The sequence below is a fragment of the Podarcis muralis genome, chromosome 7, assembly GCF_964188315.1.
Source record: "Podarcis muralis chromosome 7, rPodMur119.hap1.1, whole genome shotgun sequence".
NCBI lineage: Eukaryota > Metazoa > Chordata > Lepidosauria > Squamata > Lacertidae > Podarcis > Podarcis muralis.
In genome coordinates this window covers 518,029-544,553 of record NC_135661.1, presented here as the reverse complement: position 1 = coordinate 544,553, position 26,525 = coordinate 518,029, and the positions used below count along the sequence as shown (strand labels likewise).

The 26,525-nt window shown below is 47.0% G+C and overlaps 1 protein-coding gene across 5 annotated transcripts; it reads right to left on the bottom strand.

The window, feature by feature from the left end:
• Window positions 1-26,432, bottom strand: MIIP (migration and invasion inhibitory protein). Of its 5 annotated transcripts, none has more exons than XM_028741606.2 (10): window positions 24,567-26,432; window positions 22,814-22,984; window positions 19,133-19,609; window positions 18,145-18,247; window positions 16,788-16,899; window positions 14,661-14,725; window positions 13,340-13,469; window positions 11,163-11,259; window positions 9,999-10,106; window positions 1-576 (listed from the first exon to the last, which is right to left on the bottom strand). In XM_028741606.2, exons 2-10 carry the CDS (start codon window positions 22,967-22,969, stop codon window positions 478-480), a joined length of 1,347 nt encoding a protein of 448 aa, XP_028597439.2. In that variant the 5' UTR covers window positions 22,970-22,984; window positions 24,567-26,432; the 3' UTR covers window positions 1-477. The 5 variants fall into 5 exon arrangements, with proteins under 5 accessions (XP_028597439.2, XP_028597442.2, XP_028597438.2 ...); XM_028741605.2 differs by lacking the exon at window positions 1-576 and adding an exon at window positions 5,925-6,476; XM_077930967.1 differs by lacking the exons at window positions 1-576; window positions 24,567-26,432 and adding exons at window positions 5,925-6,476; window positions 23,073-24,391.
• Window positions 26,433-26,525: the final 93 nt, after the last annotated feature.

Here is a 26,525-nt window from a genome sequence, read left to right as displayed (position 1 = left end):
TTTGTTTCAGTCTGACTTTATTGACAACCAAAGACTCCAACAGAGCCCATGAGGGGCTGTAGCAATGGGCTCGCCTGGATCTCTGTCCAGGATTGCCCTAGGCGAGTTGGCTTTCGGGCGGCTCCTTGCCGTGGTCCAGGCCTCTGCTGCCCTCCGCAAGCGAGCCCGACAACTCAGTGGGAGTCCGAGGTGACAAGACGCCTTTGCTTAAAGTCAACATCTCCGGGTCTTACGGCTGCCCGTTTTGTCCGGTGTCGTCGACGACGGGGAGGCTGTCATAGGAAGGGAATTCCAAATGGACAGGGAGAGGAATCTCAACCTCGTGGGGCTTGGGGGACGAGAGGCCCCGGAACTGCGGGACGAAGCCGGACCGCTCGCCGCTGCCTGGACATTCGACCACCGAGCACGTGACGCAGTCGTCCAGGTTGCAGGGCTTCTCTTGCCAAAACTCGGAGGCCTTGAGGTCCAGCGTGATGTTCATGGCCCACACGACAAAGTGCCGGATGCGGGCCTGCTTGTGTAAGTCACACATGCAGACCCATGGCTGCCAGGGGTTCCAGTGGAAGTTGGCTGCCTCTGTGGAGGGCAAGATGAGGACAACTGAGAACATAAGAATAAACGAAGCCAACCTAGATGGCTTTCATTCATTCATTCAGCCAGAAAAAAACCCAACTCTAAAACATATAGGCATATTAAACACATAAAATGTTATATACAATGAATGGAAAAGGATGTTCAAAATAACTTTTATTTTTTAAAAAAAGCCCATAAGCTTTTCTTTTGGGAATTATAGGGACAGAACTACCTAAATTGTATAGAAATTTATTTATGAATGCTACTACAGCAGCAAGAATGCTACTTGCCCCAAAGTGGAAAGAAGCAAAGGAAGAATGGATACAAAAACTTATGGACTATGCAGAAATGGCGAAACTAACCCCAAAAATAAGAAATCAAGATAACAAACTTTTAATAAAAGAATGAAAATGGTTTATTGAATATTTACAGATAAGAACATTGGCAGGTTTATTGTAATAACCCGCAGTTTCATAAGAGTATATATTTAAAGGAGAAAATTAAATGAGCAAATTAAATGAATTTGGATATAAAGAAGAAATTAAAAATAAACTTAAGGAACCACAGAAAGAGGGGGGAAGGAAGTCAGGCTTTGAAATGTTAAAATGTTTGTAAAATTTATGAAATGTGTAAGTCTGAAAAGTGTAATTTTTTTCGTAGAAAAAAGATGTACTGAAACTGACCACAAGCTCTGCCCTCCCCTCTCTTGCCTCTCTCTCTGGATCCCTTCCCAAGCAGACAAAGACTGTGTCTGGACCTGACTGGCCAGTTGTTCAGCCATGTGAAGGACTCCCCTAGATCGGGGGTGTCAGAGGGGGAGGCGAGCCAGCAGGACCGAGACTGCCCTACTGCTGGGTAGAAAGGAAAGCTCTGACTCCCCTCTGTCTGAGTCTGTGCTCACACTGTGACTCTCAGCCTTGAACCCTGCCCTGGAAGGCCCTCCTTCTCCTGACCCCCCACCAACCATGATCACTCAACACCCCCCCCCCCCGCTTCTAGCGCCTCCCAGCTCATCCCTTCTCCAGACTGCTCTTCCATGTCCCATGTTGTAAACAAATAAATTTGCCCTTTTCCCACTTATGGGGTATCCAAGAGCCCATACAAAGTCCTTACATAGGTTCCCTATTGGCAGGAGAAAATAACAGAGGCCAACCAGAGACTATTGAGAAGCAAAACAGCTAGGAAGCCTGATCTTTATTGATCTGTTGCAACAGGGTGCTCCCCTCACACGCAGGAAAGGAGGAGGAACCCAGAACCAAGGTGTGCCTGTCTTTATATAGACATTTTAAATTGCCCGCCCTGGAGTCCAAGACCACCCCCAGATACATCATACCTACATCACAGAAGGAGTGTAGCTCAAGACCACTCCCCAGATACATCATACCTACATCACAGAAAGGGCGGTCTACAGCAGAAATCTGAGTGCTTTGTTTACCTCCTGTCTGCCAGGTTACCTGTTTAATGGTCACTTGATTGGATTGCCTGGGGAGCCTGGCCAGTCTTTTGTAATGATAAATACTAAGTTCCTGGGCCAGGTCACAGGCTCACACCCTATTCATATCTTAAATGTGCCCTTAAGACAGGATTTGTGAAGGAAAAGACAATGGGGAGGCTTTTCCATTTTCCTTTGACCTTGCAGAGAAAACATTTGGTCAGTTTGGGAATCAAAAATGGTTCCAGGTCACATATATCCAAAGGACGCGGGTGGCGCTGTGGGTTAAACCACAGAACCTAGGACTTGCTGATCAGAAGGTCAGCGGTTCGAATCCCCGCTAGGGGGTGAGCTCCTGTTGCTCGGTCCCTGCTCCTGCCAACCTAGCAGTTCGAAAGCACGTCAAAGTGCAAGTAGATAAATAGGTACCGCTCCGGCGGGAAGGTAAACGGTGTTTCCGTGCGCTGCTCTGGTTCACCAGAAGCGGCTTAGTCATGCTGGCCACATGACCTGGAAGCTGTACGCTGGCTCCCTCGGCCAATAAAGCAAGATGAGCGCCGCAACGCCAGAGTCGGTCACGACTGGACCTAATGGTCATGGGTCCCTTTACCTTTACCTTAAGACTTCAAAATTTCTATCACACCCACCACCAGGAACTGGGATCTAAGTTGCCGTCTTCTGTGCCCTCCTTGGGGGGCTCTTGGGCAGGGGGCTCCCACTACTCTTCCTCATCCAGCCAGTCCCTGACAACTGGACAGATTCCTGGAGGAGAAGGCTACTGATGGCTATGAGCCACAATCGCTATGCTCTGCTTCGACGTGTTTCTGACTCTCCCAGTTGCCGGAAACTACAGGAAGGGATGGGGCTCTGGAGCTCAAATCTTGCTTATGGGTGGTGACTGTGAGAGCAGGATACTAGACTAGATGGGCCATTGGCCTGATCCAGCACTCTTCTTAATTCTCTTATGTCAGTGGTCCATCTATTCCTGTATTCTGTTCTCACATGGTATTATTATTATTATTATTATTATTATTATTATTATTATTATTAATAATACCCCATCCATCTGGCTGGGTTTCCCCAGCCACTCTGGGCAGCTTCCAACAGAACACTAAAATACAATAACCTATTAAATACTAAAAGCTTCCCTAAACAGGGCTGCCTTCAGATGTCTTCTAAAAGTTTGGTAGTTGTTTTTCTCTTTGACATCTGGTGGGAGGGCGTTCCACAGGGCGGGTGCCACTACCGGGAAGGCCCTCTGCCTGGTTGCCTGTAACTTGGCTTCTTGTAGCAAGGGAACCACCAGAAGGCCCTCGGCGCTGGACCTCAGTGTCCGGGCTGGATGATGGGGGTGGAGACACTCCTTCAGGTATACTGGGCTAAGGCCATTTAGGGCTTTAAAGGTCAGCACCAACACTTTGAATTGTGCCCGGAAATGCACTGGGAGCCAGTGTAGGTCTTTCAAGACCGGTGTTATATGGTCTCGGCGGCCGCTCCCAGTCACTAGTCTAGCTGCCGCATTCTGGATTAATTACAGTTTCCGGGTCACCTTCAAAAGTAGCCCTGCATTGCAGTAGTCCAAGCGAGAGGACTAAAACAGGCCTTTGGCCTGATCCTGCAGGGATTTCCCAATATTCTTGAGAAGACCCAAAAGTTGAGACTGCAGGTATAGCAGCCTGAGAGATCTTTACCGCTTCCCAGCCGTAAACTTGCGCTACTGACGTATCCAAGAAGCCACAGCTCAGAACTCAGCAAAAGCAGCATCGCCAGCCTCTGGACGGACCCAGCTCTGTAGCTCGGATTCTCACTCCAAATTGGTCCATCTGCAGAGCATGTAGATGGGAGGTTGCGTATCTGCCGCCATGGCAACAGGGAAGGAGCCAATCAGCACACAAAGAATGCCCGTAGCATCCCTTGGAGTGTGTTCCTGTGCTCAGGGAGAGGGATAGCACCCACATTTTGGCTAGGTTCAAATTTCAGTTGCCCATACAGTGGTACCTTGGGTTAAGAACTTAATTCGTTCTGGAGGTCCGTTCTTAACTTGCAAATGTCCTTAACCTGAGGTACCACTTTAGCTAATGGGGCCTCCTGCTGCCGCCGCACGATTTCTGTTCTCATCCTGAAGCCAAGTTCTTAACCAGAGGTACTATTTATGGGTTAGCAGAGTCTGGAGCCTGAAGCATCTGTAACCTGAAGTGTCTGTAACCCGAGATACCACTGTATTTATTTCTTAAAATGTATAAACTGGGCGACTGTAAAAAGCATTTTACGGAAAGGGATAGCTTATTCTAGAGACAACCCCGTCTTCAGCACAGACCTCACCCCATTCCAAAACAAACTTTCATGGTAGGACTAGCTAATTTGGTTTACTTTGGATTCCCATCAGCTCCAGCCAGCAAGGGATGATGGGAGCCTTAGGCTAGCAGGTTGTCCACCCCGGCAGTAGGGTGCCCAGAGTCCCTGGGCAGGTTTTGCTGGTCCTCAGTCTCAGCTCACCACCTGTAAAATGGGCGTCATTCTTTCCACTGCTGTTCTATGGGAAAATTATTGGCATTGCTTCATTCTTGCCTTGTTTATACTAGGTGGTGCTCAACTAAGTTTTACTCTATTGAAATAAATGGACACGACTAAGTTAGGTCCTTTCATTTCAAAAGGCGTACTCTCTGAGTAAAACCCAGTTAAATACCACTCACATTTTATAAACCAGCATTTCTGCATTTAACATATAGTCAAGGCAGTCCCCCACCCCCAACTTCCAGTCCCCCACCCCCTAAGAATCTTAAGAGTGGAGTTAAAAGTATGCTGTTAAGTTTTTGGCTCATCAGGTATGGCAATTTTTGAGTTACATGGTTTGTTTGCATTGACGTACTTGTTAACCTTTTTACAAACTGCTTAGGGACACTTTTAAGCAGTCTAGGTAAAGGTAAAGGTACCCCTGCCCGTACGGGCCAGTCTTGACAGACTCTAGGGTTGTGCGCCCATCTCACTTAAGAGGCCGGGGGCCAGCGCTGTCCGGAGACACTTCTGGGTCACGTGGCCAGCGTGACAAAGCTGCATCTGGCGAGCCAGCGCAGCACACGGAAACGCCGTTTACCTTCCCGCCAGTAAGCGGTCCCTATTTATCTACTTGCACCCAGGGGTGCTTTCGAACTGCTAGGTTGGCAGGCGCTGGGACCGAGCAGCGGGAGCGCACCCCGCCGCGGGGATTCGAACCGCCAACCTTTCGATCGGCAAGCCCTAGGCGCTGAGGCTTTTACCCACAGCGCCACCCGCATCCCTTTTAAGCAGTCTATAAACATACAAAAGGGACGCAGGTGGTGCTGTGGGTTGAACCACAAAGCCTAGGACTTGCCGATCAGAAGGTCGGCGGTTCGAATCCCCGCAACGGGGTGAGCTCCCGTTGCTCGGTCCCTTTTCCTGCCAACCTAGCAGTTCGAAAGCACATCAAAGTGCAAGTAGATAAATAGGTACCGCTCCAGCGGGAAGGTAAACGACATTTCCGTGTGCTGCTCTGGTTCGCCAGAAGCGGCTTAGTCCTGCTGGCCACATGACCTGGAAGCTGTATGCCGGCTCCCTCGGCCAATAAAGCGAGATGAGGGCCAGAACCCCAGAGTCGGCCATGACTGGACCTAATGGCCAGGGGTCCCTTTACCTTTACCTTAAACATACAAAATCAATTATTAAAAGCAGCCTGCAACTGTTCGACAACAAAATCTTCTGGAGGCAAGTGCTGTGTCTATTATCTGCCTTTTAGTAGATTTTTAAAAATATTGTTTTAATTCCATTAGGGTTACTTTTTAACAATTGCCTTTTATGTGTTTTTAGCTTTTTGCATTTTATCTATGTCCTTTTAAGTTCTGCAAGTCACCTTGGGGGAAAGGCAGGATGATGGTGATGATGATATTGATGATAATAATAATAAAAAAGTCAAAACTATATTTATTTACTTTAAAAAAAACAAGACAATTAAGACACACACGGAGAGAGACACATCTTTTCCTTCACCAAATTAGTGTTTCTCTAAATGTCCTTAACTTTTACCATCCTTGGTTTTTTTAAAAGCAACAACACGACGCTTTTTAATCTTTTGATTTCAAACTGTGCTTTTATCATTTCAGGAGTTGTGAAAGGGCACGTGGACCAGAGATAACAAGGAAGGCAAACCAGTCCTGCAATTTCTCAAACGTCGCAAAGCGTCTGGGCGCCGTGCTGATGAAACAGGCTAGCAGGCAACCCCACAAAGGAGGAGGCCCTGATCCATAAACACACGCAGCTCCTCCTCATTCCCCACTGAGGACCAAAAGTGGGAAGTTCGAAGCAACGAGCTCTTTTAATTAGAAGTGGCTTTGCGGCACGGCGGCTTGTGACGCTTCCTCCGCCAGGAGAGGTTGCAGAGTTCAAATTCTGCCACGCGGGAGAGGTTCAGGAGTTCGTCGGTCCTGTTTCCTCCTGACACTCTGGAGGCAGAGATCTGGAAGCCAGATTTTTTGTGTGTAAGGGTTAAAAAAAGAAGGGGTGCAGCAAACCCGTATATGCCTGCACTATCTTAAGAATCTTTGGTGGGTCTGCTGCCGAGTTGCGGTCTTCGAGGCTCCTAAAGTCAAGACTCTAGTCCTCAAGATTCCGAACGATCTAAACAGAAATACATAGAAAGTTGCCTTATACCGAGTCAGACATTGGGGCCCATCTAGCTCAGGATTGCCTGCACTGACTGGCAGATACTCTCTCCAGGGTTTCAGACAGGAAATCTCTCCCAACCATAGATGGACCTGAATCCGGGATCTTCCGCATACCAAGGTGTTCTGAGCTAAGGCCCTTCCCTGATCTTGCACAGAGACCCAGTTTTGATTAATTAGCGAAGCAAGAAATCTTAAACCAGATCACCGGTTCTGTTCCAACCAATCGCAGGAATACAGGGAGCCAAATTTTATTGACTTTTTCGATCCAGCTAGCTCAGCAGTTTTCTTTTTTGACAAGCCTCCTCAGCAGAGATTTTTTAAAATGCCAATTGGCATTTGTACTGGATTTGAAATTGTTTTCATCTTTGCAATGGCTTATGATTGATGTGTGTGTGTGTGTTTTCTCAATATATTGTAAAATTGCATTGGGATACTTTATAAAGGGACCCCTGACCATTAGGTCCAGTCATGGCCGACTCTGGGGTTGCGGCGCTCATCTCGCTTTATTGGCCAAGGGAGCCGGCGTACAGCTTCCGGGTCATGTGGCCAGCATGACTAAGCCCCTTCTGGCGAACCAGAGCAACGCACGGAAACGCCGTTTGCCTTCCTGCCGGAGCGGTACCTATTTATCTACTTGCACTTTGACGTGCTTTCGAACTGCTAGGTTGGCAGGAGCAGGGACCGAGCAACAGGAGCTCACCCCATTGCGGGGATTCGAACCGCCAACCTTCTGATTGGCAAGTCCTAGGCTCTGTGGTTTAACCCACAGCGCCACCCACGTCCCTGATGATGGAATAGGACATCCCTATTTTCATCGGAGGAGCGTTGGAGGGTATGTCCGACACTGGCTCTCATTATCATCCTAAAAAAAAGGTAAAGGGCCCCCTGACCATTAGGTCCAGTCGTGACCCACTCTGGGGTTGCGGCGCTCATCTCGCTTTACTGGCCGAGGGAGCCGGCGTACAGCTTCCGGGTCATGTGGCCAGCAGGACTATGCCGCTTCTTAGGAAGCGATTAAAAAACAAATAACATCTGTGCTGACTTGGAAATGGCTCTCTAGGGTTGTTCCCCCCCACCACCTGGAGAAGCCTGGAATTGAACCTGCGACCTTTCGCATGCAAAACAGGGGCTTTACCACCAAGTCACAACTCTTTCCAGCAGACCAAATCTTCCTACGTTTGCATATGAAGAAAAAAACCCCAGTTGTTTTGAAGCAAAAAAACCACGCAGCTTTTTGAACATGCATCCACCTTAAGTACAAGAGTCCCCTCCTACAGGGTAATACTGTAGTTTTAAGAGTACTTTAAAAAAAAACCAACTTTAATTACCGTATTGGCCCAAATATTGGCCTCACCTGAATATAAGCCGCACCTTTAAAATTCATGGGGGGGGGGGGAGGAAAAAAAGACAATACCCGAATATAAGCCACTCCCTTAAAATTCCGCAGGCACTCACACCCATTCTGTTTTACTGTATGTCTGTTTCAGATATCGCAAAAGCCAATTTTTGTAAGGTCGCAAATTTAAGCCGCACTTTAACTTTTCACGGTTGGATTTTTGGGGGAAAAGGTGCAGCTTATATTCAGGCCACTATGGTATTTTCTTTTTAATGGAATGTAATTGATAAATATAACCAACACCAGTAATAAAAGGGGCATCAAGGACCAGACAGAGCAGGATGAATTTCCCTACCAAAATAAAGAATAACAGATCAGAATTACAAGGTCCTAAGTAATACCATAGGGACATGGGTGGCGCTGTGGGTTAAACCACAGAGCCAAGGACTTGCCGATCAGAAGGTCGGCGGTTCAAATCCCTGTGACGGGGTGAGCTCCCGTTGCTCGGTCCCTGCTCCTGCCAACCTAGCAGTTTGAAAGCACGTCAAAGTGCAAGTAGATAAACAGGCAGGAAGGTAAATGGCGTTTCTGTGCGCTGCTCTAGTTCACCAGAAGCGGCTTAGTCATGCTGGCCACATGACCCGGAAGCTGTACACTGGCTCCCTCGGCCAATAAAGCGAGATGAGCGCCGCAACCCCAGAGTCGGTCACGACTGGACCTAATGGTCAGGGGTCCCTTTACCTTTACCTAAGTAATACCATTGTGCTCCCATTGTCTCTGTAGCGTATTGCTCTGGTACATTATATAGACATAGAGTAAGCTGTCCTGACAGGCTTAGCTATGTCCACTTCCCCTCACCTTGTGAGGAACTAGGCAATAAAGCTTATTGTTCCTCCGCAGTCTACCTGAGAAGCTCAGTCTGTGAAGGGGTTTGAGCTGCTTGCTCCGACTCAGACCGCATGGCTATCACAAGCCACCCTTGAGTTCCTCTGCCAATAATCTAGAAACCTTTACACTTTGTTACTAAGCCAAGTTTTACTGCCTTTCTGAAGCAGATGAATCTGACCTTCAGATAGTTTGGAAGTAAACCATTTTTTAAACTCACTAACATGTGGTCTTTTCCTATGCCGGGGAACAGGGAAACTTTGGAAAGAAACTTTTTACGGGGACATTTTAAAGCTCTAACAGCTTTAGTTTGTAACTTTAAATCTCTGCTATGGATCTCTCACCAAAGAGTACTTGCCCCAAATTTGAATCTTTCCATCCAGGTATTCTCCTTTCTCTACAATATTTTTCTGAATCAAGGTTTTCATTTAGACAAGCTGGCATGTATTTCCGATTTTATTACTTGGATTGTTTTTAAAGAGCTGCTTTTACCGATATTATTATTATTGTTCTGTTCTCCGTGTAAACCGCTGTGAGGTTTCGTTTTGCTTTTAACAACCAAGTGATATGTAAATCTTATGAAATAAAATGAATAATCAAGAATCACAGTCATTGCAACTCAGTGGAAAACAACCCCAAAACTTATGCAGGATACATGGTACCCTCACTATGGAATATAGCTATAATGGAGAGAATTATGCATAATTTGAGATTTTGACAAGGACTGGGTCCTCCATACACAAGCCTGGCAATTCTGGAACTAGATAAACTGAAAGCAGTGATAGCCTCTTACTGGAACCCTGTAATTTTAACTCAGATGCAACTCTGCTCATTTTACGTGCCTCTTTTTACAGTTTTGTTCTTCACCTTTTAATTTTCTAAGCGTTCTGTCTGTTTTATGCACATTACAAAATTAAATTTAAAAACCCTTCAAGAAAAATATCAAGAATCAGGACGGGAAAAAGCTGGAACTCAGAACCAAGAAACTGAACTCGAGAATCCCGCAGTCCGTGTCTGTGGTAACACAGAATGAATTCTGCTGTAAGGTATGAAACCCTAAATATTTTAGCACAATGCTATTTAGCGTCCTTACCTGATTCGTACGGCCAGGCAGCGCATCCCCGAGGGATGAGTGAAGGTCGAGGCTGCTCAGAGTGGGGCTGAAAGCTTGAACAGGGTTCTCCCAACCAGCCAAACAGTGCTGTGGGGGTCACAGAAGGGGAAAGTATCTCATGTCAGGTATTAACTGCAGCCTGAAAGGCTTGGGCTGTTTGAATGAATGAATCTTTCTTTGCGTCAGCCATCGGCCATAGCAATAAAACAATAATATGATATACAAAGAATAGAAATAGAAAAGTCAATTACAGTGGTACCTCAGGTTACATACGCTTCAGGTTACATACGCTTCAGGTTACAGACTCCGCTAACCAAGAAGTATTACCTTGGGTTAAGAATTTTGCTTCAGGATGAGAACAGAAATCGTGCAGTGGCAGCACAGCGGCAGCAGGAGGCCCCATTAGCTAAAGTGGTGCTTCAGGTTAAGAACAGTTTCAGGTTAAGAACAGACCTCTGGAACGAATTAAGTACTTAACCTGAGGTACCACTGTATATAAAGGGACGCAGGTGGCGCTGTGGGTTAAACCACAGAGCCTAAGGCTTGCCGATCAGAAGGTCGGCGGTTCAAATCCCTGCGACGGGGTGAGCTCCCGTTGCTTGGTCCCTACTCCTGCCAACCTAGCGGTTCAAAAGCACGTCAAAGTTGGCCAGACTGAACCTAATGGTCAGGGGTCCCTTTACCTTTACCACTGTATATAAAATACATTTTGAGGTTTTGAATCAATAGTCAAATAGTGGATCTTATTCCAATTGCCTCAGCTAAAAACCTTTGTTGTCACCTGCTCATCCTGATCTGCCAAGAGAAAGGACACTGTGGCAGTGGCTGGATGACCCGGAATGGACAATAATAGAGGGGTGATAATCTCATTCCTCAAGTCTTTATAAAGAGTGCAAGCCAGAAGGGCATGCACCACCAATTCAGTACTGCCATCTCCACAGGGACATAAGTGTTTTTCGTGTGGAATCTGTTGGAATCGTCCCTCAAGCGCAGCCGACGGCAAGACATTCAATCTTGTAAAGCGCATTGCAGTAGTCCAAGCGGGAGATAACTAGAGCATGCACCACTCTTAACTACGTTCTTCGCTCTGCCAGGTGCCCGGCCACACGGCAAGAACCGGGCTTCCCCAAACCAGAAACTCACCGAGGGCAACGCCAGGTTGTCTTCAGGCTCATAGCTTTTCCTGCGGTGGATCTTGTGCTTGTAGGCAGGGAGCAAAGTGGATCTTGGGATGCTGACCCTGCGGGAAAAATAAAGATATAGGAAGAGTGCTGCTGGATTAGGCCCAAGGGGGCCCAATGGGACCGGATGCCTCAATGGAAAACCTGCAAGGAGGACCAGGGCACAAGAACCTTCTCCCTTCCTGCAGTGTCCAGCAGCTGGAATTCAGAAGCATGGCTGCCTCTGGCAGTGGAGGTGGAACATAGAAGAAAGCATCCCAAACAGGACTAGAAGAGCCAGGAAGATCTGTGAGAGCGCACACCAGCCCTGAGCGGAAAGGCCTCTGAGATTAGTTCACCTTCAGAAGACAAAAGACTCTCCAGAAGGGTGATGTGACGCACTATTTATTTGGGATACGCCATTATAGGATAGACCGAGTTGCAGAGATAAATAGTCATGGGGGAGGCGAGCTCTTAATTTGTTATTATATCTGTACTTCAAGTCCGATTTCGCAAACCTCCCCTGGAAAGACTAATGTTTGATGCAACCTGTCTGAGAAAATTAATGAGCAAACGCCTAGATTTTATTTCACCGGAACTGAGAGAAGATGGCGTCTGCCACCAGAGAAGGACTTTTGGATGGATTCGGCATAAACATCAGAGTGTGAGGATATACTGCAAATAATAGATTTACCAGCTGTAAAGGAGAGTCATACAAATTTCACACAGAAGCAGATTATTGCTCACTTCAACTCGCCTGTGGAAACAACTCAGAGGCCATGAAAGAAGGAAGGATAACAACAGGAAGATTAAAAGAAGGAACTATTGGAAACTCAAGGCAGTAGAAACATAAGAAGATTGGACCCCACTGAACTTAAAGCATAGGAAGCCCCAACAAAAATTTATAATTTGGCAAAATATTTGGACTATATGATATGTAGTTGTATAATTTGGAATATTTAATGTGATCTGATTGGATTGTTAAAATGGAAAATAAAAATTGTATATATATAAAACAAGAGATTAGTTTGCCCTCAGCAAAGGTGACGTAACTCCTTTTGGAAAAAAACCCTACAATGAAGTGAGACTCTAGAGCAGCCTTTCTCCACCTGTGGGTCCCCAGATGTTGTTGAACTACAACTCCCATCACCCCTAGCTAGCTCAGGGATGATGGGAGTTGTAGTCCAACAACATCTGGGGACCCACCGCTCTACGGAGTGAACAGGAGCACTGAGCAGTTCAGAACTGCAGAGGGGAACCCACAATCATGTGATCGCCTGTGGCGACTGGAGAAATCGCCCCAGGCGACCAGGTGGAGGAAATGGGCAGAGGCCAAGGAAGAGCTGTTTCTTCCACTCCCCACCCCTATTTCAGGTTCTCAAGTGACTATGCAGTGATCTGAATAAAGTACATATTAAAAGGCTGGTCCTATTTCGGACATTACAGTGGACCCTCCGGATACGAACTCAATTCGTTCTTAGGGTCCGTACAGTGGTACCTTGGGTTACAGATGCTTCAAGTTACAGACGCTTCAGGTTACAGACTCCGCTAACCCAGAAATAGTACCTCGGGTTAAGAACTTTGCTTCAGGATGAGAACAGAAATCACGCGGCGGCAGCAGCAGGGGGCCCCATTAGCTAAAGTGGTGCTTCAGGTTAAGAACAGTTTCAGGTTAAGAACAGACCTCTGGAATGAATTAAGTACTTAACCCGAGGTACCACTGTATTAAAAGGCTGGTCATATTTCTCAATTCGTCCTGAGGGTCCATAATGACCCCCAATAGTCCGTATCCGGAGGCACCACTTCTGCGCACACGCAAGGCGAGGGCTTCTGCGCACGTGCAGAGCGCTTCTGCGCATGCGCGCACGGTGAAACCAGGAAGTATACACTTCTGGGTTTGCTGCGTTCGTAACTCGAAATTACATTACCCAAAGGTAACGTAAGCCGAGGTACCACTGTATTTGTAAAGCCGCTATCAGCGAAGTCACCAAGATTCAATCCCTGCCATGTCTAGGCCGGGCTGGGAAAGATCTCCGTTTGAAACCCTGGAAAGTCACTGCTGTCGGACAATGTAGACAATACTGAGCTAGCTGGACCAAGGGTCTGAGCCAGCAAAAGCAAGTTTCCCAGGTAAGTCTTCACCATCGCTTACGGACTCACCTGACAAACGCAGGCTCCACCAGAGTCTCTGGAGGCCAGTGGGCTCTGGGGGTTTTGCAGATGGGGCAGGCAGACTCCAGATCCAGAGGCGTCGCGAAAAGGCGTTTATTCAACCGGTAACAGAAGACACCTGTGGAGAGAGAGCCAGGTAGAGGAAGGGATATGCGGACTACGTGGGGCTACCTTTGAAGGTGACCCAGAAACTGCAATTAATCCAGAATGCGGCAGCTAGACTGGTAACTGGGAGCGGCCGCCGGGACCACATAACACCGGTCCTGAGAGATCTGCATTGGCTCCCAGTACGTTTCCAAGCACAATTCAAAGTGTTGGTGCTGATCTTGAAAGCCCTAAACGGCCTCGGTCCTCTATACCTGAAGGAGCGTCTCCACCCCCATCGTTCAGCCCAGACACTGAGGTCCAGAGCCAAGGGCCTTCTGGCGGTTCCCTCATTGCGAGAAGTGGGGTTACAGGGAACCAGACAGAGGGCCTTCTCGGTAGTGGCACCCGCCCTGTGGAACACCCTCCCTTCAGATGTGAAGGAAATAAGTAGCTATCTTACCTTTAAAAGACATCTGGGGAAGTTTTTAATATTTGATGCTGTATTGTTTTTAACACTTGATTGGAAGCCACCCAAAGTGGCTGGGGAAACTCAGCCAGATGGGCGGGGTATAATTAATCAATCAATCAATTAATTAATTAATTAATTAATTAATTAATTAATTATTATATTACTACTACTATTATTGTTATTATTCAAGTTCCTCAACAGGGCCAATGGGGATTCTGCAGTTCCCCCACCCCAGTAAGCGTTCCAAGTTCCTAGTCCTTAGGATTGCTGAGGTTTAAAGCCAGAAGCCATGTGGCGTGATGAAACCACATAGGCCAAGGAGATGCTGAGGAACCAAGCCGGATGAGGAATGGTTGAAGCATCTGGGGTATGTTTAGTGCGGAACACAGGAAACTGAGAGGAGATAAAATAGGCGCCTTCAAATATCTAAAGGGCCGTCACAAGCAAGCTTGTTTTCTGTTACTTCAGAGGGCTGGATCTGAACCAATGGATTAAAACTGCAATAAAAGAGATCCTGGCTAAACATTGGGAATAACTTTCTGACAGTAAGAGGTGTTTGACAGTGAAATGGAATATTTCGGAGGGTAGTGGACTCTCCTTTGTTGGAGGTTCTTAAGCAGAGGTGGGCTGTGGTTCCTGCATAGCGGGGGGTTGGTATGGATGACCTTTGGGGTCATTTTCCTGCTCTACAATTCTATGAAGGTTCTAGGATTGGCTGGGCTGCTGAGATGGGAAGATGGAATCTGACCGTACACTGATGGGAACCCGGGTCCATGTCCGATTCTTGATTGTGAGCAGAGGAACCCAGTCCGTCTGATCTGCGGAGAGAGGAACGTTAAAAGAGTCATTTTCGGTTGTTCCCTGAAAGTCAGTGGCTGAGCTGTTGTGTTGCATGTGCAAAACAACAACAAACCTCTGGTTATGTGAAACATATTCAATTAATAATAATAATAATTATTATTATTATTATTATTTATACCCCACCCATCTGGCTGGGTCCCCCCAGCCAGTCTGGGTAGCTTCCAACAAAACACTAAAATGCAATAACCTATTAAACATTAAAAGCTTCCCTAAACACACAAGACGTAACCGGCTATACATTTGAAAAAATAATATATACTATTCATTGTATTCAATTGTAGATTTCAACAGAAGTACCGTATTTTTCGCTCTATAACACGCAGTTTTTCCTCCTGGAAAGTGAGGGGAAATGTCTGTGCGTGTTATGGAGCGAATGCCTACAGATGGCAGGGGAATCCGCTGCAGTTGTGAGCAGTCCGTGGCTCTCTTTGAAACTGCAAAGCGGGTGTAAGCGGCTCCTGTCAGCGAGCGGAGCCGGGGAGGAGGGAGAGAAGCAGATCGGGGTTGGTTGCTTTAAAACAACCCCGTGCTCTATGTCCCTCTCTCTTCTCCAGTGAGCTGCTAAGTAGCAGCAAAGCTTTTCAGCCAGCCTAGCCGGGAGGAGGGAGAGAAGCAGATCGGGGTTGGTTGCTTTAAAACAGCCCCGTGCTCTATGTCCCTGCCTGCAGTTTTTTGCTGTCCGATTTTGGATCAGCCACTGTAGGGGCTGTGTGTGTGTGTGTGCTTGAGCTATCGTTCTCCTCCTCCTCCTTCCTGTTCACTCTCACAGCGCCCCAGCGCTCTCCTGCGACTTTAGGATTGATACTCTGTGTGTCTGTGTGTGTGTGAGGCATCGTTCTCCTCTTGCTTCCCGTTCACTCTCCCAGTGCCCCTGCCTCTCCTGCCACTTTAGGATTGATACTGTGTGTGAGAGAGGGGGGGGGGATCGTTCTCCTTCTCTTGCTTCCCACTCCCAGTGCCCCTGCCTCTCCTGCGACTTTAGGATTGATACTGTGTGTGTGTGAGAGGGGGGGGGGATCGTTCTCCTTCTCTTGCTTCCCACTCCCAGTGCCCCTGCCTCTTCTGCGACTTTAGGATTGATACTGTGTGTGTGTGAGGGGGGGGGGATTGTTCTCCTTCTCTTGCTTCCCACTCCCAGTGCCCCTGCCTCTCCTGCCACTTTAGGATTGATACTGTGTGTGAGAGAGAGGGGGGGGGATCGTTCTCCTTCTCTTGCTTCCCACTCCCAGCGCCCCTGCCTCTCCTGCGACTTTAGGATTGATACTCTGTGTGTGTGTGTGTCTGTGTGTGAGAGGGATTGTTCTCCTCCTCCTGTTTCCTGTTCACTCCCCCAGCGCCCCTGCGACTTTAGGGCGACTTTAGCATGGATCCACATGGATCCTCAGGATTTTTGCATTGGGCTACCCCAAACTCACCGTCAGATCACATGTCTGTGGCCACAGCATGAACCACAAAAATCATACATCCACTGTTTTGTTTAGAATATTTTTTTCTTGTTTTCCTCCTCTAAAAACTACGTGCGTGTTATGGTCTGGTGCGTGTTATAGAGCGAAAAATACGGTAGTTAATAAAGTTCAACGAAAAAAGTAGAAGACCCAGTGGATCAGTTCAGAAAGGTAGAACAGACACTTTCACATATATGGACCTTATGCATAAACTGATTAGATAATGAACTCGGGTTACATATGCTTCAGGTTACATATGCTTCAGGTTACAGACTCCGCTAACCCAGAAATAGTGCTTCAGGTTAAGAACTTTGCTTCAGGATGAGAACAGAAATCGTGCTCCGGCGGCGCGGCAGCAGCAGGAGGCCCCCTTAGCTAAAGTGGTGCTTCAGGTTAAGAACAGTTTCAGGTTAAGAACGGACCTCCAGAACGAATTAAGTACTTAACCCGAGGTACCACTGTATATAATAATAATTAATTTAACAACAACAACAACAACAACAACAACATCATCATCATCATCATCATCATCATCATCATCATCATCATCATCATCTACCCCCCCCCCCTTTACCGAAGCTCCCGGTCATAGAAGCAAGCCTCCCGGTTCACCTTCCGGAATTCCTGCAGCTCGGAGAAGTACTGATTGGGTTTCTCAGAGAGGGAGGAGTCCATGTCGAGCAGCCCTGGAGGAGGGAAGAGGAAAAGCCAAGACCCACCAGGTCAGACTCAAGGCACAAACGTCGCCCTTTCAGGTTTCTCTCATTTGGTCCTCGGACCTCTCTGCAGGCCTCACCCCTCTCTGGTCCTGCTCCACATACACCCCATATATTTTTGCGTAGCTGGAATATGTCCGTGAACTCTCGTTTGCCTGGACAGAGAGGAGTGTGTGTGTGTTTAGAAACTGGCCTACCGTGCAAAGGTAAAATTCACATGTGTTGCTCTGGCCACTTTTCCTTCTGGCTCTGCCCACCACAGGCATGCGGACCCCAGAAAGTTGCCTGGAAGGGAATGTGGCCCCTGGACTGGGAAAAAAAAACCCTTTCCCAGCCCTCATAGATATAAAAATATAAATCTCTCTCTCTCTCCCTCTCTCCTGCCTTCCACAGAAATTATCTTCAAGGCACCCACAGCAATTTCATACAATAATACAGTGGTACCTATGTGGGTTAAACCACAGAGCCTAGGACTTGCCAATCAGAAGGTTGGCGGTTCGAATCCCTGCTACGGGGTGAGCTCCCGTTGCTTGGTCCCTGCTCCTGCCAACCTAGCAGTTCGAAAGCACAAGTAGATAAACAGGTACCGCTCCGACGGTAAGGTAAACGGCATTTCTGTGCGCTGCTCTGGTTCGCCAGAAGCAGCTTAGTCATGCTGGCCACATGACCCGGAAGCTGTACGCCGGCTCCCTCGGCCAGTAAAGCGAGATGAGCGCCACAACCCCAGAGTCGGTCATGACTGGACCTGATGGTCAGGGGTCCCTTTACCTTTACCTCGGGTTATGTACTTAATTCGTTCCGGAGGTCCGTTCTTAACCTGAAACTGTTCTTAACCTGAAGCACCACTTTAGCTAATGGGGCCTCCCGTTGCTGCACCGCTGCAACCACACAATTTCTGTTCTCATCCTGAAGCAAAGTTCTTAACCCGAGGTACTATTTCTGGGTTAGCGGAGTCTGTAACCTGAAATGTATGTAACCCGAGGTATCACTGTACGTGGGTATAAACAAAATAATATCCTTAAAATTGCAGGTAGACTGCCTCTGACCAGGCGGGCTCCATTTAGCTCTCACAAGCCGCCGTCTCAATTTCTGGAAACCACCCCAGGGCTACTCGTTTTCTTTTTTCAAAAACCCAGTTAGGATGAATCAGGCTAGCTGCGCAATCTTCCATTTTATTTATTTTGCTTGGCTCCAAAATAGATTGAGCTGCCGTACCTGCGATCCAATCGTACCCCAGGAAAGGGCGGACCGACCAGTCATCTGCTGGGATGGCGTATTCCTCAGGGTCAGACATGAACGTCACGTGCCCAGATTCCTTCTGCAACAGGGTTAAAAATGCAGGGAAACGGTTCTTTTACTGAGCTGACAATGCGTTTTGCCATCACGACTGCCACATGCACAAACCTTTCATTTGCCCACGTTTGGATAATAATAATAATAATAATAATAATAATAATAATAATTTATACCCCGCCTTCCCCAGCCAAGACAGGCTCAGGGTGGCTAACACCCGATATAAAAACAAATTGATTGAAATAAACTTAAAAACAAGATTAAAATACAACATTAAAACATTAAAATATAGCCTCATTTCAATAGAAACTCAAATCAAAAACTTTTGGGGGGATGAAAACATCAAATCTTCACCAAGGCTAACTATCCAGACTGGTCCTACATGGGCCAGAAAAAAGCCAGGGAAGTCCCCAAATAGGAGTTCCATCACAGGAGGAGAAAGGAAAAAAGAAAGAGGGAGAGGGGGAGGGGATCAAGTTGATTCCAAGCCAAAGGCCAGGCAGAACAACTCTGTCTTACAGACCCTGCAGAAAGAAATCAGATCCTGCAGGGCCCTGGTCCATAGCTTTCAGATTTGAACTTTCAACTTTCAGATTTGAAAACAAGGGATCAGCAGCCTCACCTGTCCTGGGGACAGTCTACGGGATACCTAACAGGATAGTCTGGGGTCCCTTTACCCTTTAATGAGGTCTGTTTTGGATATTTTGTAATTGAAAACTAATAAAACTAATAAAACTTATAATAAAACTAATAAAAAAATAATAAAAATTATTAGGGAAAGGGAACAAAAGTACCTTCCTTCCAGCAACAACCATCCTTGCTAATCTTCCAGAGTTCAAACACCAGCACTGCAGCGATGCTTTAACCACCGGCTGCCAACCCTTTAAGTAAAGACTTGTGACACACCCACCTTCGATTTCTCTTTAGATTCCTTGGCTTGAGGCGTGAGCAGGATTGGTTTCGGGGCTGGCGACATCCGCACGGAAACTGTTGCCCTGCCTCTCCCCTCTTTGGCTCGCCCTGGGCTCGCCTCCTCTCTGGCCTGCGGCCTGTCCATCTCTGGCAAGCTGTGCAAACATGGAGGACGCCTTTTTGCCTCCGCGTGCCCCGCGGTTACCCTGGGCTTCCTCGGTCCTTTTGGGCGTCCGCCACTCGCGGTTTTGTGAGTCGATCCGGCGGATGCTGCGGCCGATGGAATGTGGATCACCTCAGTCTGGCGGGTGATGGGACACAAGCCCCCTCGGGGGCGGTCCTCTCGCTCGCCCTGCGGCACGGCCGGTTTCGAGGGGGAGGCGAAGTTGCGCCGTGCCAGCCGGGGACTCACTTCCACGGACACAATCACCGCAGAATCAGCTGCGTCTTTGGGAAAACGTTCCCTGTTCTCTCTCTGGGAATATAATAATAATAATAATAATAATAATAATAATAATAATAATAATAATAATAATAATTTACTATTTATACCCCGCCCATCTGGCTGAGTTTCCCCAGCCACTCTGGGCGGCTTCCAACAAAACACTAAAATACAATAAGCTATTAAACATTGAAAGCTTCCCTGAACAGGGCTGCCTTCAGATGTCTTCTAAAAGTTTGGTAGTTGTTTTTCTCTTTGACATCTGGTGGGAGGGCGTTCCACAGGGCAGGCGCCACTACCGAGAAGGCCCTCTGCCTGGTTCCCTGTAACTTGGCTTCTCACAGTGAGGGAACTGCCAGAAGGTCCTCAGCGCTGGACCTCAGTGTCCAGGCAGAACGATGGAGGTGGAGATGCTCCTTCAGGGATACTGGGCCGAGGCCGTTTAGGGCTTTAAAGGTCAGCACCAACATTAAATTGTGCTTGGAAACGTACTGGGAGCCAGTTATATGGTCTCGGCGGCCGCTCCCAGTCACCAGTCTACCTGCCGCAATCTGTATTAGTTGTAGTTTCTGGGTCCCCTCCAAAGGTAGCCCCACATAGAGCGCATTGCAGTAGTCGAAGCGAGAAATAACCAGAGCATGCACCACTCTGGCCAGACAGCTGCCCTGGATACAGAATTGACCTGCACCTCCATGGGCAGCTGTGAGTCCAAAATGACTCCCAGGCTGTGCCCCTGGTCCTTCAGGGGCACAGTTACCCCATTCAGGACCAGGGAGTCCTCCACACCCACCCACCCCCTGTCCCCCAAAAACAGTACTTCTGTCTTGTCAGGATTCAGCCTCAATCTGTTAGCCACCATCCATTCTCCAACCATCTCCAGACACTCACACAGGACCTTCACTGCCTTCACTGGTTCTGATTTGAAAAAGAGGTAGAGCTGGGTATCATCCGCATATTGATGGACACCCAGCCCAAACCCCCTGATGATCTCTCTTAGCGGCTGCATGTAGATGTTGAAAAGCAAGGGGGAGAGGACAGAACACAGGCATAGTTGATACCAATGCCATGCACACACACACAACATTTTATAAGAACTAAAGAGCCTAGAAAGAGCACTTCTGGATCAGGCCAGGGGCCCATCTGCTGCAGCAACCTGCTCTCACAGATATCCCGCAAGTAGGATCCGAGCGCAAATCTGTTCTCCCCTCTCGCAGTTTCCAGCTCACAGGAGCAAACTGGTATAGGCTGAATTTTAGCAGCCGTTTTGCACCCTGAACGGCAGCCAATTTTCACTTCTGCATCTCTTTCCCTAGTGTAGCCTTATTGGAATTCACCGATTGGGTCAGCGTTGCTCTGGGACAGGAGGAAGGAAGTCAAACGACACTGAGGTTGATTCCAAGAAAGAGTTTATTCTGCTCTCCGGATAGCAGAAGGCACTTGTGTGATCAAGTCCCCAGCAAGTCCAAAGAAATGACAGGTTTCATGCAGTTTATATATCCTCCAGGCACCCTCTCACTCCTCCCCTAGGAGCCCAACCACGTCGGCCTACCTACGCAAGTTGACATCACATATGTTCCTGCTCTGGTACTCTCAACCATAAAAGGATCTTCCTTCCTGCACTCCTGACCATAAAAGGATCTTCCTCTTCCTACTCTTATCTGGGAGAATATGTCATCATCTGCGGGAACACGCTCTTGGCGTTTTCCCTGGACATTGGTCTTGTGCGTATTTTGTGGTCAACACATAAGATAAAGTCCTGACGTGTTTTCGTTGTTCCCCTGGGGAGCCAAGGCCATCCCTTGCCTGTCCTGATAAAGGACAGAACTGTTTATGCAGTTGTGTCCTTATTATGGTTTTGCTCAACAGTTCAAGTTTTATGCATTTAAAAGTGCTCTCTTTTGAAAGAACAAAAGGGGGGCGGGGTTGAGTCAGTTTTTAAACTTACTACACAGAAACCCATTCCTTCACTAGGACACTCCTGTCACATTTCTGGCCCTGAACAACTTTGGCGCAGGATACCTTAAGGACTGCTTTATGCCATGGCCCCAGTTGAATGAGTAAGATCGACTGGGGGAATCACTATTAGTGGTCTCTAGGGATGGGGCAGAAAACTGTTTCCTCCATAAGAGCATAAGGAATAATAATAATAATAATAATAATTATACCCCACCCATTTGGCCGGGCCTCCCCAGCCACTCTAGGTGGCTCCCAACAGAATATTAAAAACAGAATAAAAAATTAAAAACTTCCTGAAACAGGGCTGCCTTCAGATGTTTTCTAAAAGTCAGGTAGTTGTTTATTTCTTTGACATCTGAAGAGAGGGTGTTCCACAGGGCGGGCACCACCACCAAGACGGCCCTCTGCCTGGTTCCCTGTAATCTCACTTTTCACAGGGAGGGAACCACCAGAAGGCCCCAGGCTGGACTATGGGGGTGGAGATGCTCCTTCAAGTATACTGGGCCGAGGCCATTTAGGGCTTTAAAGGCCTGCACCAAGTATTGTGGCTGGTGGTAGCGATCAATAACTTTCCCTTCCACAAATTTGTCTAATCCTCTTTTAAAGACACCCACATTGGTGGCAATCACTGCCTCCTATGGGATTATCTATGGGACGCGGGTGGCGCTGTGGTTAAAACCACAATGCCTAGGACTTGCCGATCGTATGGTCGGCAGTTCGAATCCCCGCAGCGGGGTGAGCTCCCGTCTTTCGGCCCCAGCTCCTGCCCACCTAGCAGTTCAAAAGCACCCTTAAAGTGCAAGTAGATAAATAGGTACCGCTTTATAGCGGGAAGGTAAACGGCGTTCCGTGTGCTGCGCTGGTGCAGGCTCGCCAGAGCAGCGATGTCACACTGGCCATGTGACCCGGAAGTGTCTCCGGACAGCGCTGGCTCCCGGCTTCTTAAGTGAGATGGGCGCACAACCCCAGAGTCTGTCAAGACTGGCCCGTACGGGCAGGGGTACCTTTACCTTTTTATGGGATTATCTGTCCTGAATCTTCCAACGCTCTGATCTATTTATTCATTCATTCATTGAATTTCTATAATACTCTTCATCCGAGGACATTCCTGGGGTGTCCACGGGTTCTCATGTTATGGGGCTCCAGACTCTCCAGATCCCAGCAGCCAGCTCTCAGTCCTACCCTTGGGGAGCTGTGATCCAGCCATGTCTGGAGGGCCCCATGGATTGAGGAACACCTACATGCAAACACGAAACACGATCCAGCAGTCTCCCTACGCACCTCGCCCTTGCTGCCTGAGACCCACGCGCCTTGAGGAGTTGCTCTTTGTGATGGTGGCAACAGCTTGACTCGAACCCGCTCCCTGAACTCCTCTTGGTTCGTCCTCAGCCTCCGCAGGAGGTCCTGGTTCAAGTTTCGCAGCCTCTCCAGGTCCATCTTCTCACCTCCTTGCTTTAAAAAGAGAACAACGTTGCAGAGGGTTGGGACTAGATCATGGGTAGGCAAACTAAGGCCCAGGGGCCGGATCCAGCCCAATCACCTTCTAAATCCAGCCCGTGGACAGTCCGGGAATCAGCGTGTTTTTACATGAGTAGAATGTGTCCTTTTATTTAAAATGCATCTCTGGGTTATTTGTGGGGCATAGGAATTCGTTCATTCCCCCCCCCCCAAAAAAAAATATAGTCCGGCCCCCAACAAGGTCTGAGGTACAGTGAACCGGCCCTCTGCTGAAAAAGTCTGCAGACCCCTGGACTAGATGGCACTCTGGGTTTCTGCCAGCGCTACGGTCCTCTGATTCTATAAAAATATGGAGGATTGAGAGCAAAGAAAGGAGCTTGTTAGTTACGAAGTGCATCCGAACCCAGGTCACATTCACAGCCATGGATTTAAAGCACCACTTGTTATTTATTTATTTGTTTGTTTCATAAAATGTACACATTGCTTTATTGTAAGGCGTTGGGGAATCAAATGGTTTTCAAACTATTAAGGGAATAAAAGATCCTACACAATAATTCTAAAAAATAAACTTCAACTGGACTATTTATTTCACTGCATTTATTTGTTCTCTTCAGTTACTCCGCAGTGCGCAGAGTAAGACAAGGCACAAAAAGAGTAAGAAACAAGAAATAGTGCCCATGTAGAAAAGTGAACACAAAAAAATTGCATGCATTACAAAAATTCTCATTTTTTTGTATTTTTTGTGGCTTTTATAAGCCTAATTACTTTTTTATAATTTTTATTAGTTTTCAATTACAACAATCCAATAATAGCCTCGTTATAACAATGCCAAATTATAATACAATTACTAATACCAATCATTCAGATGCAAAATTATATAATTTAGGTGGCTCCCCGCATGCTGGAATTGACGGTTTGATGATTTACTTTATTTCTGCGTTCCAAAATCTTATTAATTTCAATTACTAACCATTACTTCTCAATATAGTTTTATTTACTTCTTCCAAGCCCCCACAGGGAAAAAACAACATATCTAGCCCTGTATATTTCCCCTTATTTCCTCCCAACCCCACTAAACTGGGTAACCCCCGCATATTGCGCTGCACAGACTTAACATATAGAATAAGAGAACAAGAACAACATACGTTTAGAGAAGATTGGAAAACGTTTACTGAATATATGGGGGGAAATTGTGTGCACTTGAAAACGCTGGCAGCGTTAAGATAAATTAAGATAAATTTAAGATAAATTTAACAATGTAATTAAGCTTTGATGGATGCAATAATGGAATACTGAATGTTTTTGTAAAATATGCAGTTATTTATGATATGCAAAATGAACCATGGAAAGAGAAAAAAGGAAGTCATTGATATTTTAAGGATGTTTAAACGTGTATTTTAAAGTGTAAAACAGAAAATTTAATTAAAAATTATTTTTTAAAAAATAAAATAAACAGGGTAACCCCCCACCTCGCCCCATAAACTCCCCACCCGCGTCTTAAAGCGCCATCGACTCCCCCCCACCTCTATTTCCAACCGCCCACCCGCAGATCAAAGGGATGCGCCGCTTCACTCACCCATTCAACTCTCCCGTCGGTTTCCTACTATGTAGCAAAAGTCAAGCTTCCGAACGCCTCCTGATTGGCCGGCTCCGCCTTCCCAACCCAGCATGCATTGCACCAACCGCCTGTTACTTTCACTCTTAAAGGGGCGGCTCCCATTCATTTCTTCCCGCCTCCAATGCCGGTATATGACGTTGGGCCTCAATATTTGTGTAAGAAATTAAATCATGCCATGTATGAAAGAAATGGCCATTTGAGATCTGCCCTTTATAGGCTTTTTATTGAGACCCTCTTATCGAGATGTTTGTTAGATCAACTCTTCAATCCAAAATTGTCTTAATATATAAATGTCAAGAGCAGCAGTGTGTGTGTTTCTGTTAGGGTTGCCACACATCCAATTTCTCCTCAATATCTCCTTCCACAGCTAAATGGATATCTTATAATTATCAACCCCATTTGGATATTTGGACATATGGACCGCCTATATTACTGCATACATAGCAATGGGTTAGGGTTGATGGAATATTTTTATTTTTTAATGCCAGCTGATGCTTTACAAACTTAAAAGAGTAAAATTCCCAGAGCGTGGGATGTTCCTAGAGGGCTGGTGGGTTCCTTGCACTGAGCAGGGGGGCTGGGGAGTCTTACAGCACCACCAAGCTAGTGCCCTCCTTTATTTTTTTAAAAAAAGGCAAGTTACTAGTCCTCAAGGTACTCTTTTTCTATGGTGTGGCACGATTTCATTTCTTATGCAGCGAGTAAAATCTTCAACAAGCATCTTCTCAAACTTTGGATATTTGGAAACACACCATTCCTGTCTACGTGCTTCTTTACTTTCATGTTTTCTGATCCAGATGTTTTATAATGTGCATGCCAGGAACAAGGGAAGTCACTTAATCTTGGCTCATATGGTTTTCTCCCTTTCTCTTTTTCCTAGTATGCTCTTCCTCCATTGCTATGGTAAAGGACCCCTGGACGTTAAAGTCTGGTCAAAGACAACTATGGAGTTGTGGCGCTCATCTCGCTTTCAGGCCGAGGAAGCCAGCGTTTGTCCACAGACAGCTTTCCAGGTCTTGTGGCCAGCTTGACTAAACCACTTCTGGTGCAACAGAACACTGTGACGGAAGCCAGAGTGCACGGAAATGCCATTTACCTTCCCGCCGGAGCAGTACCCATTTATCTACTTGCACTGGCGTGCTTTCGAACTACTAGGTTGGCAGGAGCTGGGACAGAGCAACGGGAGCTCACTCCGTTGCGGAGATTCGAACCGCCGACCTTCTGATTGGCAAGCCCAAGAGGATCAGTGGTTTAGACCACAGCGCCACTCGTGTCCCATGATGGCATATGGGAGCTGTTTCATGGTGCCTCTGCCCCAGGACAAAGCACTGTTGGCTGACTAATGTATTTTTAATCTTTGTTGGAAGCCGCCCAGAGTGGCTGGGAAAACCCAGACAGATGGGCGGGGTACAAATATTATTATTATTATTATTATTATTATTATTATTATTATTATACGGCCTTGTTGTCATTACATGCATGCGGTCGCTGTTTAAAAACAAGAAGTTATTAGTCCTCAAGCTCGCAGAGGCAAATTTGAAAGTCTCTGCCTGCAGAGAGGGTGGGGAGTGCCTGGCAGGAAAAAATCTATCAAGATGACAAAGGTTCAGGGTCTCAAAGACTTTCTGAAGAATTAGAAACTTTGCTTAAAAGTTATCAAGGCTGTAACTCCCATCAGCCCCAACCAAGAGTGTCAATGATCAGGGATGATGGGAATTTGTAGTCTAGCAACACCTGGAGGGAACATCTGCACTAGATCACCCACTAGTTCCCCTCCAATTTTTCAACATCCTCTAAAGCATCTAAACTTTAAATGGGAGGGGAGTGATTTTTAAGCGTCTGCAAGACAATAAACCCAAGTAGGAAAAGAGCCCCCAGTCACTGCATTGGATTGAACTAGATGCCTATTGGCATGAC

Bases quoted from the DNA above. Each gene is read 5' to 3' on its own strand.
- MIIP (XM_028741605.2), bottom strand. From the start codon at position 22,969: ATGGACCTGGAGAGGCTGCGAAACTTGAACCAGGACCTCCTGCGGAGG. The intron at 19,610-22,813 runs GTGCGTAGGGAG...TTATATTCCCAG, and splicing joins TCTCAGGCAGCAAGGGCGAG to AGAGAGAACAGGGAACGTTT. The intron at 18,248-19,132 runs GTGGGTGTGTCA...ACCCTGTTGCAG, and splicing joins AATCTAAAGAGAAATCGAAG to AAGGAATCTGGGCACGTGAC.